Source organism: Camelina sativa, chromosome 6, assembly GCF_000633955.1.
Source record: "Camelina sativa cultivar DH55 chromosome 6, Cs, whole genome shotgun sequence".
NCBI lineage: Eukaryota > Viridiplantae > Streptophyta > Magnoliopsida > Brassicales > Brassicaceae > Camelina > Camelina sativa.
Genome location: NC_025690.1, coordinates 11,646,186 through 11,663,545, shown reverse-complemented (window position 1 = coordinate 11,663,545; position 17,360 = coordinate 11,646,186). Strand labels below are relative to the sequence as shown.

Genomic DNA, 17,360 nt, shown 5'->3' with positions numbered 1-17,360 from the left:
CACATTTTCACAATAGATCACCAGAGGAGCTGGGAGAGTTATCCCAAGTTCAGTGAGAAGTGAACAGATCCAACTCAGCTCCGAAGGGGTGTTAGCGACCGCCAGATACTCCGATTCAGTGGAGGAGCGAGCAACACCTCGTTTCTTGCGTGAGGACCAAGAAATCGGATCTTTCCCCAAGATATAAGATGTAAGCATTGGTGGACACACCATCTTCTAAGTCTTCGGAGTATGCATGCAACGTCATGGGTGTGTCTGAGTGGAGAAAAATACCGACGGTAGTAGTACCAGCCAGATATTGTAGAATTCGTTTGGCGGCTTGCCAATGTAGTTCAGTCGGTGCATGCATAAACTTTGATAGCCTGTTCACTACAAATGCTATATCCGGACGAGTGAAAGAGAGATACTAAAGGCTCCCTAGTACAACACGATACTCGGTCGGTTTTGCAAGCGGTGTACCAGAGGTCAGCGCGAGCTTCGGCATCGGAGCCATGGGCGTGGAGACAGGTCGGGCATGTAAAATGTTTGTCTTGGCATGGAGATCAAGGATATAACATTTTTGCATTAGATGGAGGCCTTTAGAGGTGCGAGTGGCTTCAATGCCCAAGAAATAACTCATTTCACCAAGATCCTTGAGAGAGAAACGAGCATCAAGATGAGCAATAAAACTCGTGAGGAAAGCGTTGTTGTTACCATTGATGAGCATATTGTGGATGTAGACGACATCTCGACCATTTTTTCTTGTGAACAATGACGTATCTGCAATTGAATTGGTGAAGCCAAATGTGAGAAGATAGGAGCGTAGCTCCTGATACCAGAGCAACAACGCTGTAAATGCTTTTTAAAAATATTTTATTATTATTTTAAAGTTTGCATCAAGAAAATGGAGTCTCTTTGTGCTCGTTTCCTCTGGTCCGGTTCTATTGACAACCACTATGGTGTTAAGGTTGCATGGTCAGACGTTTGCTTCCCTTAAGCAGAAGGAGGACTAGGATTGCGAAGGTTAGGCATCTGGAATTCAACCCTCTGCCTAAAATTAGTGTGGCTCATCTTCTCTGGAAGCGGCTCACTTTGGGTTGCCTGGAATCCCCATCACCACATCAAGGGGAAGAGCTTCTGGTCTCTAAATGAGTCAACTCTTTCTCCCTGGAATTGACGATGGCTCCTGCGCTTGAGACATATTGCTTAATCGTTTGTTCAATGCAAAGTGGGAAATGGACAATCTGCACGCTTCTAGTTTGATAACTGGTCCCCTTTTGGTCCTCTCATCAAGGCTCTACAACATCACGGTCTTTCAGTGTTGGCGATCCCCATAAATGCGACAGTGGCCGCCAGCTGCAACCTCATTATTTGGAGCATTGTTAACCATCCTCTCCCCGTGCTGCTGGACTTATTGGAGTTTATCCTCTCCCTCCGGCTCAGTCCTCTTCAGGATGACTCGTATAGTTGGGTTACTTGTGGCACTCGCTCTCAAGTTTTCCCGACAGCTGCAACCTGGGGCGCCATTAGACCGCGACAAGCAACTAAAGAGTGGGCTCTAGCTGTTTTGTTTAAAAGAGCCACCTAGAGGAATGCTTTCACAATGTGGGTCAAAAACCTCAAAAAATTACCCACGAGGGATAGACTTACCTCATGGGAAATGCAGATCCCCTCCTCTTGCAGTCTATGTGCAGACTTTGAAGAAAACAGGGATCACCTACTCCTGAGGTGTGGATACAGCTCACAGATTTGGAGATTTGTCAAACGTAGACTCCGTCTACAACCTTATATCTTCATCTCTTGGGACTCACTTCTAGCTTGGATGATGATGACGTCACGCCCGGCTCATACCATCTTTCGCAAGATCGTTGCTCAGTTTTTCCGAACAATGATCGAGTTTGCCTCCGGAAAGACCCAACCCATCGTCATCCCTGTATGGGAGAGAGAGAGGCTCACCTTTAACAACATTAACGGTATGCAACCAAACTTTCATGTTTTAATATTTTTTTTTACATGTAAGGTTAATTTTTACATTTTTTATATGTTTTCAAAATAGTACTCTTGTTTATTTGTTTTATGAATGTTGATGTGAAGGATGATCTTATTCAGGATGGAGTTACAAGTATATATACACCTATGGTTCCTTTTAGGGTTCTATACAGACATTGAATACATTATACGTCTTTACATAAATAGAAGATTATTTAGATTAATGAGAATATGTGATTGATCAAATCACTGATATGATTGATCCTTAATACACCCCCTCAAGATGGAGGGGCTGTGCGTAACTCCAATCTTGGCGGACAAGGAGGTAAACGCAGCACGAGAGAGTGGTTTGGTGAGGGCATCAACCAATTGATCCTTAGTTGAGACATGAACCACTCGGAGGGCACCGGACTGTACTTGGTCACAGATAAAATGATAATCCAAGGCAATGTGTTTCATTCGAGAATGGAACACCGGATTCGCACACAAGTAAGTCGCACCCACATTGTCACAATAGATCGTCGGAGACGTAGGAAGTATAATACCCAGTTCTTGTAGAAGAGAACAGATCCATTGAACCTCCGAAGATGTGTTGGCGACGCCCCTATATTCCGCCTCGGTAGAAGATCGAGCGACACCCCGCTGTTTCTTGGGTGACCACAAAACCGGATTGTGACCAAGGTACAGCCTGCTGTTTCTTGGATGACCACACCCCGCTGTTTGTCGAGACATAGTCATCACATTCACCAGCCCAATCAGCATCAGAATAGGCATGAAGAGAAAAAAGGTTATGGCGTTTGAGAAAGATCCCATGTGTAGACGTCCCGCGCAAGTATCTGAGAAGACGTTTAACCGCTTGCCAATGTGCAGTGGTTGGAGAATGCATATAGAGAGATAATCGATTGACAGCAAAGGAGATATCAGGACGTGTAAACGCAAGATACTGAAGACTACCAACAACACTCCTGTACTCAGTTGGGTCAGATAAGCGGATACTTGAATGAAGGGACAGTTTCGGGTTTGTGGCCATTGGTGTTGCAACTGGTTTCAATTGGAGCATTTTTGTACGGACCAATAAGTCCAGGATATACTTGCGTTGGTTGAGATGGAGACCGGAAGCAACCCTAGTGACTTCAATGCCAAAAAAATAAGACAAGTCTTCATGCTCCTTGACAGAGAACATTGTGGCCAAAGCGGAAAGAGTTTGAAGCAGCAGTCCCGGACTATTCCCTATGATAATAATATCATCGACATAGACTAACATGTAGACAATTTCTCTACCTTTACGTAAGATGAAAAGATACGTATCAGTCACATAATTAACAAAACCAACTTGAAGAAGATAGCCTCGTAATTCATGGTACCAAGCCCTGGGGGCTTGTTTTAGGCCATAAATCGCCTTACGGAGCTTACATACATGGTTCGGTCGATCCTTATCCATAAAGCCAGGGGGTTGAGTCATATATACCTCGTCGGTCAGCGTTCCTTGTAGAAATGCATTGTTAACATCAAGTTGACGAATGGGCCAAATTGCAATCAACCGCTACACCAAGAACAACTCAAATCGGCGTCGATTTCACAATAGAACTAAAAGTGTCAGCGTAATCAAGACCGGGTTTCTGATTGTACACTTTAGCAACAAGACGCGCCTTGTACCGACTAATTGAGCCATCACTGTTGTACTTCTTGGTATACACCCAACGACACCCAACAATCGTTACCAGAGAAGTCGGTGGCGGAAGTAAGTCCCATGTATGATTCCGAATCTGAGCATTGATCTCATCTGTAGAAGCACGCCGCCATCTTTCATCTTTTAGAGCTTGTAATGCAGTCCGTGGTTCGGGATCAAGGTCAGGTCTAGCACGAGTATGGAGAGAATATTTGTTGTTTGGTTTGGTAATCCCGTTCTTCAAACGTGTGGACATGGAATGATGATTTTGAGGAGCTGGAGGAGGTATCAGATTGACCAGAGGAGTAGGAGCTAATGGTTGTGGTGTCGTTGAATCCGAGGTAACAGAGGCGGTGGATGACGGAGACGGCAAACGCTGTGTCGAGGTCAAAGAAGACTATGATGTGTTGTCGGGTTCGATTGGAGAAGGAGTTGGGCTAATAATTTGTGGAGATGTATGTGTTTGGGCCGAGGTTGTGGTGTGTGCTTGGTCAAAAGTGGAATTTAAGTGGGATGATATTTGCTGTGATGGATGCTGGATCGGGGATGAAGATCCATTTTGTGTAGGAGCATTGGGCTTAGAGGAAGGGGGAGAAGAAGTCGAAGATGGAGATAAAGAGGAAGAGGAACATACCTGAGGTGATGTCGCCAGAACCAGAGGAGGAGAGGCCGGTTGATGATCGGACGAAGATTGGGACAAGGAAGGGTGAAGGACCGCGCAGGGGTGAAACGATTGTATGAGTGGCGAAGAGATCGGGGAGGTATCAGCAGAGACAATTGACGGTGGTGGAGTGGCAAATGGGAATTCCGATTCAAGAAACTGAACATGACGCGACGTATATATCCGACCAGTGATGTTGTCGAGATAATAATAGGCACTTTGAGTCTGAGAATAACCAAGAAACACACACCTTTTGGACCGAGAATCAAGCTTATGACCGACATATGGACGTAACCATGGAAAACAAGCACAACCAAAAGTCCGAAGCTTCGTAAAATTTGGTGGAACATGAAAAAGCTTCCGATAAGGCGACTCATTTGCTAACACCGGTGTTGGAAGGCGATTAATGAGATAAACGACTGAGGAGAAGACATACGACCAATACTTCTTGGGCATGGAGGCATGAGACAACAACGTCAAACCGGTTTTCGACAATGTGTCTATGTTTGCGTTCGGAGATGCCATTATGTTCTGGAGTATGAGGCGGTGTAGTGAGATGAGCAATGCCATGAGACAACAGGAACCCTCTTAGAGCGATATACTCGCCACCATTATCAGAATAGAGTGTTTGAATTTTGGTGGAGAAATGGTTTTCAACGAGAGCTTTGAAAGAGACAAAAACATAGTGAACATCAGATTTATTTTTAAGTGGATAAAACCATGTGTACCGGGTAAAATGGTCAACCAAGATCACATAGTATTTGAAGTCATCTATGGATAGAATAGGAGATGTCCAGACATCAGAGAAAAGATATTGAAGTGATTTGGTGGAAACAATGGAGGAGAAAGCAAAAGGAAATTTATGCGTTTTATTGAGAAGACAATCCAAACATGAAAAGGAATCAACCGAGGAAGATAAAGGTAATAAAAAGTTGGAAATAACAGTTTTTAAAGTAGACGAGGATGGGTGACCAAGACGAGCATGCCATACAGGAAGCATTGTTATGGGACTCGAAGACATATATAACGCAGCAATATGGGATGCGGAGCCCGGCCACTCATACAATTCGTCCTTAGTCTTGCCTTGGAGCAACAGGACCCCATGCGCAAATCCCTCACCTGAAAAGACGCAGGAAAGAAAGCAACCGAGACTTGATTAGAGTTGCAGAGACAATACACCGAAATAAGATTCTTGTGTATATTAGGAACACACAACACATTAGTTAAATTGAGAGGTTTAGAGTGAGAGGGGAAAAACGTGGAACCAGTGTGAGTGATGGGAAGTCCCGAGCCATCACCAATTAGGACATCATCAGAACCAGTGTAAGGCTGGTGTAAGGAGAGATTCTGAAGGTCAGAAGTCATGTGGTGTGTCGCTCCACTGTCCAAAAGCCAAGGACTGTTCCCGACGGTTGTCGGAAAGTAAGATTAGCCATGGGTTGCCAGGTAGTGAACGGACTCTGTTGAGAAGAACCCGAAGAGGAGAGACGACCCTGAAGTTGTGGACAAAACCTGGCGGAATGGCCTTGAACCTGACAAAGCTGACACCGTCCTTGATAGGGACGAGAACTACGCTGGTAGTTGTTGTTGTAGCGGGTTTTGTTGTCATTGTTGTTGTTGTTGGAGTTCGAAGGAGCATTGTAGTGGTTGTTGTTGTTGTTGTTGTGAGACTGACCATGACGAGATCCGTTGGTAGTATGATGAGCAGCAACATTTGCCGTGACCGGAAGTAGCGACGGAGTGCCAGCGGAGACCGACAAGAGCTTGGCCTCACGATTGAGTAGTTGTTCATGAATGTAAACGATTGTAGGAGGAATATCTCTGCTTTCGATCTGATCGATGATAGGACGATGTTCTTCAGGGAGACCTCCTAGAATGTGTTCAGTTTTCTCCTCATGGTCCATGGGTTTACCAAGGTTAGCAAGGAGATCAAAACGGGTCGTGAGACCCTGTATATAGTCATCAATCGTACGATACTTTTACGCCAGATGCGGAGTTGATCTCTCACTTGTTGAATATGACCACAACTCGGCTTCCCATAGGTGGCAGCAAGGGTGGACCAGATCTCGGCGGAGGTGGTGGTGCGAGAGAGTAGAGGTTGAACGTTGAGCGAGATTGCCCCTAGAAGAGCACTATAGACAAGTTTGTCTTGGCGTTGCCATTGCACACGATCGGGATTCAGAGATTCAACGCCATTGGTAGTCATCGTAGCAGAAGGACTCACAGCCGTGCCATCAATATATCCGGCGAGACCGTGACCGTCGACAAGAGCATGAACCTGAAGCTTCCACATAAGGTAATTGGTTGGAGTAAGCTTCGTAACGTTGGTCATGTTAATGGAAGAAGAGCAGTATTTGTGGAGGTCATGGGATCGGTAATGGTGGGAAGATTAGACATGACTGTGTATACGAGAGAAAACACAAGAGAAAACGAGATAACAAAGAAAATAAATGAAAAAAGGAAAAAGAAGAAAAAAACTTTATATATCGTAACCTGCTTTTGATACCATATGAATGTTGATGTGAAGGATGATCTTATTCAGGATGGAGTTACAACTATATATACACCTATGGTTCCTTCTAGGGTTCTATACAGACAGTGAATACATTATACGATATGATTTGATCCTTAATATGTTTTACATTTTTATTTTTATAACAGCACTTTTTTACGTTTTAATAAGAGATACTGTTGTAATATGTAAACGCAAAACGCAATCTGAAATTTTTTTTTGTTTTTGTTTGCGTAAATAGTAACAATTGTTTTTTTTTTTTAAACTATGGTAAAAAAATATTGTAGCTGAACTCGGAGACTTCAACCAAAATCCGGAAGTTGTTGATTTGCCGAAGGCTTTTTCGTCTATTGCTACTTCGCCTTATACACTGACTGAGGACATGGTCCGTGAGATCCTGGACATTACTTCCGAATATATTACAAAACTCAAAAAGATAGTTGGAGAGGACGAGCAAATGACGAATGACAAAGAGAAGGTGGTAGTCACGACTCTAGAGATTCTTGCGGCCCACGTCTGGAGAGCACGATGCCGCGCCCTGAAACTGAATCCAGAGGGAACTACGGTTCTAGGGTTGGCCATTGGTATCCGTAGCATTATGGAGCCGGCATTACCAGATGGCTACTACGGCAATGCCTTTGTCAATGCATATGTGTCATTGACAGCTAGCGAGCTAAGCGAATCATCATTGTCTCATATCGTGAGGCTCATAAAGAACATGAAGACAGCTGTGATACGCAAGCAGTATGTATTGGGGCCGGGAACTTAGCAAGATTGAGGGAACTTTAAAGATGAAGGCATCGTTTGAGGGCATCAACGCCGGGTCCATGATGCTCTCGGATTGGCGACAAATCGGTCTGCATTATAATGGCTGGGGAGGTTTAGTGAACATAATACCGTTGTTTTCAGTGAAATTACCCCATCTCTGTGCTTTTTTGCCAGCGTCAAAGGCAGTTCCAGGGATGCAAGGTGGCGTTCGAGTGTTAGTTACGCTATACCGAAGGCTGCAATGGCTAAGTTCAAAGAGAAGATGAATGTTTCTTAACTATTAAACGGCGAACGGTCTTGCATGAGCTTGATTAATGTTTCAAGTATATCTTGCTTTTAATTTTATTGTGAACAATTACGTATTGAATAAACCCCTCGAAAAATGTTTTTTTTGACCTTGGTGTGGTGTAGTGAATATTTACTTTTGTTGTTGAGACTAACTTTTCTATTATGTTTTAAAATTAAAACCTGCAATAATGTAAAACGAGATCCATTTATATTGGAATTTTAAGTAGATTGCTTTATGTAAACATTCTTGAATTTTTAGTACATTGCTTCAACAAGAAATGACTTTTATTTCTTTCTTGCAAACCCAAAGTTAAGGAGAAATGCAGTAAATTAAGATTTAATGCACTATATTTGCTTATAACAGCGAAAAAGGATACCCCTGACTTCCCCATATTACTTTTGTATCACTTTGTACGGAAGTTTCTACATTATTCATTTCTTGTTGCTTAAGTAACCTGTTTGACATGAAAGCCATTTTCATATAAAATCCTAAAGCACGGCTTCCTAAACCACAACCCGAAGTGTTTCTTCTTCTCCAATGGATAACCAAGAAGAGGAGTCCAAGCATCCTCCAAACAAACTTCCCGATTTAACCCTCTTCGAGCGAGCAAATTCTGAAGTTGCTCTTGCTGCCTCCCAAGCTAATTCCCATTTTGCCCCTGCTATGCATGATTCGGTCTCTTCAATGCTTTCGATGATGGAAAGTGAAGAAGAATCCGAAGATGAAGATGAAGAAGCAGAGACCAATGAGAATTACTACGAGTATTTCGACAGCAATGGATATGGAGAAGATGAAGACGAAATCAATGAGTTTCTTGAAGATCAAGAAAGTAGCAACTTCAACCCTGAGGAGGATGATTTATTGGAGGAAGAAGATGAGATTGATCCCGACCAGTTGTCTTACGAGGAACTGATTGCACTTGGTGATTTCATCGGAGTCGAAAAACGTGGGCTGACTCCTACCGAAATCTCCACATGTTTGAACGCATCGACATATGTATTTTCAAATAACAAAAACGAGATTGATCGTTGTGTGGTTTGCCAAATGGAGTTTGAAGAAAGGGAATCTTTGGTCGTTCTCCGACCTTGTGACCATCCATACCACTCTGATTGTATAACCAAATGGCTTGAGACGAAGAAGATTTGTCCCATTTGTTGCTCTGAACCATCTGTCAGCTGAAATGTCGAAAGAAATAAAATTATCGATTTTTAATGTTTTTAAACGAAAATTAAAACCCTAGGATAAATGTCTATACTGTACTAAAACTATAAATTAATATTCTTTAAACTAATGCTCACTATAAATTAATAATTTTTTTTTGGCATCTAGTTTAATAAATGCAAAAATTGAGTCGATAAAATAATAACATAATATCTGTTTTTGAAATTCTATATAAAAATATGATCACATAAGTATCATAAATTAATAATGATAAAAAGTCATTATTTCAAGAATAGGCATTAATAATAGTGGAATATGAGTCTATTGTTATTTGCCTATTCTTGAAATTCACTACGAATTTTTTTTTTAAGACGAAATATTTAGTCACAATAAAAAGTATTTAGTCACAATATAAACATTGTTACGGATTGTGACGATTTTTGAATGGTTGCAATACAATAGTCATAAATTTAATTTGTAACAAAAACATCATAAGAGTTGCAACGAATATATTAGGAGGTTATTAGTTTAGAATTTAAATAGAATTTCAACGACTTTAAACAAAGTATAAATGAAAGACTTTTAAGAGATTGATAGAAAAATTTCTATAATCTTCTTGATTTGTTTTTCCTAATTTTGGAAAATCTCTCAAACTTTTATTATAAAATAACTCAAAATATTGCACAATATTCAATTGTTTGTAGTCAATGTAAACAATTGTTTCTCTCATCTTCTAATAAATTAATATCATTTTAATATCTGTGTTCATATATTATTATCTTTCATGTGTTTGGGTGTTTGATTCTTTGTCTTTGACTGATGAATAACCTAGTGATTATCAACACGTCAACGTAAAAGTATCTCTGTAACAAACATAAACACGTTTCTGGGGATATTTTCTTTCATCATTGTACCCATAGCCAGCGAACATGAATATATTATATTCGAAGCAAGCAAACTAGTGTTGATCAGTTTTGCTCCCAATCTCCCAGAAATTTAGGCAATGATCATTCTCTCACTAATCTAATTTTGATGTGATAAAGATGAGAATGATGACTGCAACACCAAGGCTACTGATCTCAATGCCGATGGCTGTTGTCTCAATTCTGTGTAATGAGGGACCGATTGGGATGTTCAAAGGAGCAGTCTCAATTCTGTGTAACTGGGTTTGGATATTTTTATATTGTTCAGAATTATGTGGCTTTCTACAAAATAACCATAAAAAGTCAAATAGACTCTCATGAATCACAAATCTCTCTATTTTATAGGGGAGTTTTCATGACTTTTTTTTATGCAGAAAAGTATATAAACCAATAACATAATAATTTAGTTAGTTGACAATCAAAAATTCTTTTATTTTAATTGAATAACACAAACTTTTAAAGACTTTATAAGACTCTTAATCAAATAATACTAGTTTTATAAAGATTTTAAATCATTTTTTATAAATCCACAACTAATAACACCAAATTTTACTAGAGTTTTGAAAAGTCTTGATTGAATAACATAACATTTAAATCCTAAACAATAACCCCCTTAGTAACCATTTTGTCATCAATAATTACGACACAAAAAAGTAACAAAACTGTCTCAATTACAGACTAACAAAACATCTTTAAATCGTCACAATTCGTGTTTAAAATAACGTTTTGATTATGTATCTTATTATTATGAAACTATAGTCTCAAATGGTCACAAATGATAATTAAAAATTTGTCTAAATTTTTAAACAAATACTCACAAATCATGATATTTTGTGACTATCATAATGTCCAATCTTATCATTAGAAGTTAGTTTCAAATGGTCACAAGTTATTACTAAAAAATTCATTGCATATGATAAAAATTATAACTAAAAAATTAATCTCAAAAAAATATTCTTTTTTTTAAAATTTATAATCATACAAATTTTTTATAATCATAAACATTAGATATACATTATAACTTCTATGGAAACCATCTCAGGTCTTCCTAAGACTCAGATCTTTCCAACGGCGGGTAGATCAGCTTCTGGTTCAGTTTGTAGCAGTGGGAAAAGATTTTACAAGATGACTGATGTTAATTCGCGGATCTGTCCAGAATAGGTTTGAGAAAACATGTATAACTTTAAATCTACAAAGAGGGTTACAAAATCCTTTGGGCAAAACTTACATCTATGGGTTGGGAAGTTGCTCACCAAAATTTGTCCATAAAAGAGTCCATTTACCCTTTCTTTTCCACCATCACCATCTCCTTGGACATGTTTTTCTATCCTTAATCTCAATTGTGGTTCCTTGTTCTCTTTCTCTCAAATGATTAACTCTCTAGGTTAGGAGGCAGGAAATTATAAAGAATAAACCCTAATCATCTTTTTAATAAGTTTTATTAAATTAGGGTTAGAGACTTGGCTTAATGAGCTTTGTATAAATGACATAACAATTTATACTATTTTTATGACAAATGTTTACTCATTTTAATGTCACAAACTGTGACTTGCATATCTATTATAAGTTCATAACTAATTTGCAACAACATATTGGTCACAATGTAGTCATAAGAGTGACAATTAATATTATCGTAGCATATTCGTCACTAATTGTGACAAACTTTTATTAATGATTTTTTCCTTCATGATATAGTGACGAAAATACTATGAATTTGTGACAAATAAATTTAGTCATAATACCGTATTTAAAGTATCACAAATTTGTGACGAAAATTTTTTGTCTCAAAAATACGTCTCAATAAAATTATTTTCTTGTAGTGATTGCATTCTTGTTGAATTGAAGCTCCTCTATAATCTTTCTCATTGTGTGACAACCCGTCTCGCGGACCCCACTAGCCTCACTGCTAGTCGCCCCAACAGACCCCAAGCTGGCCTTGCAGGACATCGATCCTAACCCCTCACTGTGGACATCCAAATCCACCAGTAGGTTATGCGCCAGACGTTCCTCAAACCCTGTTCCCCACCCTTAAACAACCTTTCAACAGGACAAGTTGTCACCAATTGAGATCATATTGTCCTGTGGAAATGTTGTTAAAGGATGGGGACCAGGGTTCGAGGAACGCCTGGCGCACCAATAATCTACTGTGGATTTGGATGATTAGTTCCATTTCCACGGTGAGGGGTTATGATCGATGCCCTGCAGAACCAGCTTGGGGTCCGTTGGGCCGGTTAGCGGGTAGGCTAGTGGGGTCCACGGGACGGGTTGTTACACATTGCATCAATTTTTCTCTTTTGTGTTATATTCTCACATTGCATCTAAAAATTGTGGAGCGCAATATCTTTTTGGACTTCATCGTGAATGCTACTAACATGAATTTCTTCTAAACTCTGAACTTCGAAAAACTTATCATTTTTCACCTAGATAATTTAGTAAACTATTTAACATCCATTATATTACAATAGCCGAAATTGTAAATTAAAGAAAATCTATAAAAAAAATTTTTAATTATAATAAAAGTATCTTATTTTTAATAGAAATTGAAAAAAATCTCTTCATAACCCTAGCTTACAACTCAAATTCAATATTGCACTCTCATGTCGGATTTCCTCTATTGTGTTATAAAATATGATATATCATGGTTTCATGATATGTGTCGTATTTAAATAGTTTTTTTTTTTATATATTTATTGAGTCTTTTAGAGCCATTTCAGGTTCAGATGCGATTTGGGATCAATCAGAGTATTTTGGAACAATTTGGAGCAAACAGGAGTGTTGTCGGACACCAATACCATACAAATTTCTGTACAAGTTTTCAAGAATTACAGTTTTGCCCCAGTAATTAAGCCCCAAATCATATTTTTAGACTATTTATATGATTTCAGGTCATTGTTTAAACTTAAGCTTTATTTGGGAGAGAGATCTGTAGAGAGCTAGGAGAGAAGAATCAAAAACTCTTTCATAGAAGATTCAAAACTCATTTACTCATTTTATTAATTTCTATATTCAATCTTTTTTATTGTTTGTTTCATTCACCTTGTTTGAGTAGATTAGGTTTAGGATTTTCAAAGGAATTCATGAATTTTTTTTTTCAACCAAACATTAAACTAGAAAATAACTCCAAGATTGGTTGCCCAAACCGGAGGGTAAGAGTTTACAAAAGAAATCTCAGAAGATAAAGATCTCGAAGAACGAGCCAGACAATCTGCCAAAATGTTTGACGTTCGGGGAATCCTAGACAGCTGGAAGGTTGGGCAGGATAGCCGGATTACATTGAAGTCGTCCAAAAGATTGGAGAAAGCGGGCCATTCATCAGGAGACTGCAGAATCGCCACTAATTCTGCACAATCCGTCTCGAAGCTTTGACAATCAACCCCCGCCGTCAGTAAGGTATCCATCGCCCAAATCAAAGCCTGAAGCTCTGAATGTAGAGGGGAAGGACAGCGACGTTGACTCCGTGCTCCCATTAGTTGCATGGAATCCTCACAATTACAGAACCACCAACCCAAACCGACCATAGGATCTGACGCTTTCCAAGAACCATCAACCTGGCACCGGGGGGAAGAATCCCGAGACTCCGCAGGCGGGAGGTCTAGGGCGGCCGAGTAGAAAGTCTTAGCCTCTTCTCATAACAATCTGTCATTGTCCGCTTGATTAATAACCTCGCTTGGTTCTGCTTCACATCCCTGAAGAACTTTTTTGTTTCTATCTTTCCAAATTGACCAAACAATCCATGGTAAATGAAAACGTAAATTCGGAACATCCACCAGGGATGACACCCGCCAAAAAAGATAATCTAGATTCGTGTATATGGAATCAGAGGGAAAGTCCCCAAAAGTTAAGTCTACAAACGAAAAATCCCAAATCCGACGGGAATGAGAACACTCAAATAGTGCGTGATTGATAGTCTCCACCTCCAACCCATAGCGTTTACATAGGGTATCACACCGAACACCCCAATGAGCAAGTCGTTCCATCACTGGGAGGGAACCCGAGGCAATCTGCCAGAAGAAATGCTGAACTTTCGAGGGAACCTCCAGTTTCCAAGCTTGTGCCCTAAGAGCCGTACAAGACGGCCCATATTCAACCTCCGTAATCAATTCACGTGCTTGTCGATAACCCGTCTTGACCGAATGTTTCCCTGACTTAGTATAATGCCAAATCATCTTATCTGGTTTGTAGACTTTGCTAATCTCCATAGCTTGGATAAAATGAATGTCCGCCGAGTCCATATACTCCTCCAAAATTGGCATATGCCACTCCTTAGTAATAGGATTAATCAAATGTTTTACCATTAAATTTGGATGTAACAATCGGCCTCTACCATTAGCCGGTCCTGGTTGAGTATCCAGTATCCAGGGATCCCGCCAAACCGAAACATGATAACCTGAAACTATCACCCACCTTGCACCATGTTTCACCAATCCTTGAGTAGAGTAAATACTCCTCCAAGCAAACGAGGGGGAGTAAGGCTTCTTAGCATGTAAAGGGTGTTTATTCCGAAAGTATCTACCTCACATGACCCGGGCCATTAGAGAATCTGCTGGGTAATGAATTAACCGCCAATATTGTTTAGCCAGCATTGCATCATTAAAGTGTTCTAATGTACGAAAGCCCAAACCGCCATCGCATTTGTCCTTACACACCTTATCCCAGGTGACCCAGTGCAATCCTCGTGCTTTATCGTTAGACTTCCACCAAAACCGTGAAATAGCACTCGTAAGCTTAGCCGTTACCTCATGCGATAGTTTATAACAAGACATGACATGGGTTGGAAGAGCCAACGCGACCGACTTAATCATAACTTCCTTTCCACCTATCGATAAATACTTTGCAGCCCAACCATTCACTCGATCGTCCAGCCGATCATTGACATAACTAAAAACCTTAGTTCTCGAACCCTGAAGATTTTCAGGAATACCCAAATACGAGCCCATACCACCTTCTTTGGAAATACCCATTACAGATTTTAGTTGAGTCCTGCTGTCAGGTGGAACTTTTTTTCCAAACATAATAGAGGATTTCTCCAGATTCACCTCTTGACCCGAAGCTTCCCCGTAGTTCCTTATAATTTCCATAACCGTAGTACATTCTGCCGTCTCTACTCTACAGAAAAACAGACTGTCATCTGCAAACAACAAATGTGAAACAGCGGGACAGTCCTGTGCTAACTTGATGCCTGTAATTTTCCTCTCTCTTTCAGCCTTTTTAATATTGGCGATTAAGACTTCTGTACATATTATGAACAGATAAGGAGATAAAGGATCCCCCTGACGTAAACCCCTTTGGGGCTTGATTAAGCCCCGAGGCTGTCCATTAAGAAGGACACGATAGGAGACCGAAGATACACACCACATGATCCAAGAGATCCATTTCCTATCAAAACCCATTTTGACCATAACCGCTTCTAAGAAATCCCATTCAACCCNCCAGATTCACCTCTTGACCCGAAGCTTCCCCGTAGTTCCTTATAATTTCCATAACCGTAGTCCATTCTGCTGTCTCTGCTCTACAGAAAAACAGACTATCATCTGCAAACAACAAATGTGAAACAGCGGGACAGTCACGGGCTAACTTGATGCATGTAATTCTCCTCTCTCTTTCAGCCTTTTTAATATTAGCGATTAAGACTTCTGTACATATTATGAACAGATAAGGAGATAAAGGATCCCCCTGACGTAAACCCCTCTGGGGCTTGATTAAGCCCCGAGGTTGTCCATTAAGAAGGACACGATAGGAGACCGAAGATACACACCACATGATCCAAGAGATCCATTTCCTATCAAAACCCATTTTGACCATAACCGCTTCTAAGAAATCCCATTCAACCCAGTCATAAGCTTTACTCATATCCGTCTTAAATGCCAGATAATCAGATTTACATCGAGGATTTGTATTTAAACCATGAAACATCTCCTGAACAACAAGGATGTTATCTGTAATTAGCCGACCTGAGACGAACGCCGACTGGGTTTCAGATACCAGTGAAGGGAGAATCTGCTTGAGTCGAAAGCACATGACCTTTGAGATAATCTTATAACTCACATTACAAAGACTAATCGGTCTAAATTCCGTCATCCGTTGAGGCCTTTCTTTTTTGGAATTAGACAAATGTTTGTGTCGTTTAAACGCGGATCGAAACGATCCGTACGAAAGAAATCCTTAACCAAAGCGACCAAAACTCCTTTTAGAGAGGACCAGAAGCGTTGGAAAAACAATGCTGTCATCCCATTGGGACCCGGAGATTTCTCAGGATGCATAGCAAACAAAGCTTTGCGAACCTCTGATTCCGTAATCTACCTCGTTAAGGATATGTTCATAAAACCTGAAATCAATGTAGGGACTTCTTGGAGCATTTTTGTGACACCCCTCACATTCGACCTTTTGAAAAGATCTGTAAAATATGTTGATGCAATATCCTCCATACCAGAAGGCGATTCAGTCCAGACATCATTTGGATCAAATAAACCAACAATTCTATTTCTTGCCCGTCGCTGTTTCGTGGAAGCACGGAAAAACTTTGTATTTTTATCACCAACACGTAACCAGAATTTCCTGCTTTTCTGCTGCCAATATAACTCTTCGTCCCTGTAGGCCTCCTTCACTTCCTTTCTATACTCCAAATTTCATCCTGCGAAATCGAGTCGTCCATCTTTGCCTCCTTTAAGGCCGCCTTCAAAGATGAAATACTGGTCGGCTCATGAAAAACATTGTTCTTCCGCCACCAATAAATAGAATTACGATAGTTCTTTAGCTTATCCACAAATACCGGTGTTCGGAAATTATTTGTGCGGTTCCACCCAAACTCCACCGCACCAGACAATCCATCCTTACCTAACCAACGCTTATCAAAACGAAACTATCGCTGTCGCCGAAATCCATTTTAAAACAAGTGGCGAGGATAGGACAATAATCAGAGCCAATCATCTCTAAATACTCGACCTTTGAGTGGGGAAAAAAACAATGCCAATCCTCATTAGCTAACGCCCGGTCTAAACGACAACGGACTATCTGATTATTCCGTCTATTACCTCTCCAAGACAATTGCTCTCCATAGCAGGGAAATTCTAACATACCACAATGTCTGATCATAGACTTAAAGGGTACAAAAGAAGATACTGATCTTAACGCCCCTCCTGATTTCTCATGGTTCCCAGTAAGTTCATTAAAATCCCCTATCATAAACCATGGATCAATTCGAAAAGAACCAATATCAATTAATTTATCTCAAACCTTATGTCTATGTTGAGGAACAAGATCCCCATAAACAAAAGACAGAAAAATCATTTGTTGACCCGAAAATGCTTGAACATCAATTAACCGATCACTTTTATATAAAATAGAAAGTTTTATTTCATCCTTATTAAAAAAGAGCTAACCCCCCCCCCCCCCCCCCCCCCCCCCCCCCC

At 40.3% G+C, this 17,360-nt stretch overlaps 2 protein-coding genes and 1 pseudogene across 2 annotated transcripts; 2 read left to right on the top strand and 1 right to left on the bottom strand.

Annotated features, from left to right (window-relative positions):
- Positions 407–1,506, bottom strand: LOC109133320 (uncharacterized mitochondrial protein AtMg00810-like). The gene is made up of 2 exons (XM_019246329.1): positions 1,495–1,506; positions 407–808 (listed from the first exon to the last, which is right to left on the bottom strand). Exons 1-2 carry the CDS (start codon positions 1,504–1,506, stop codon positions 407–409), a joined length of 414 nt encoding a protein of 137 aa, XP_019101874.1.
- LOC109133319 lies at positions 1,808–7,844 on the top strand (annotated as a pseudogene).
- Positions 8,390–9,158, top strand: LOC104790942 (E3 ubiquitin ligase BIG BROTHER-related-like). Its single transcript, XM_010516738.1, has one exon. It carries the CDS (start codon positions 8,405–8,407, stop codon positions 9,044–9,046), a length of 642 nt encoding a protein of 213 aa, XP_010515040.1. The 5' UTR covers positions 8,390–8,404; the 3' UTR covers positions 9,047–9,158.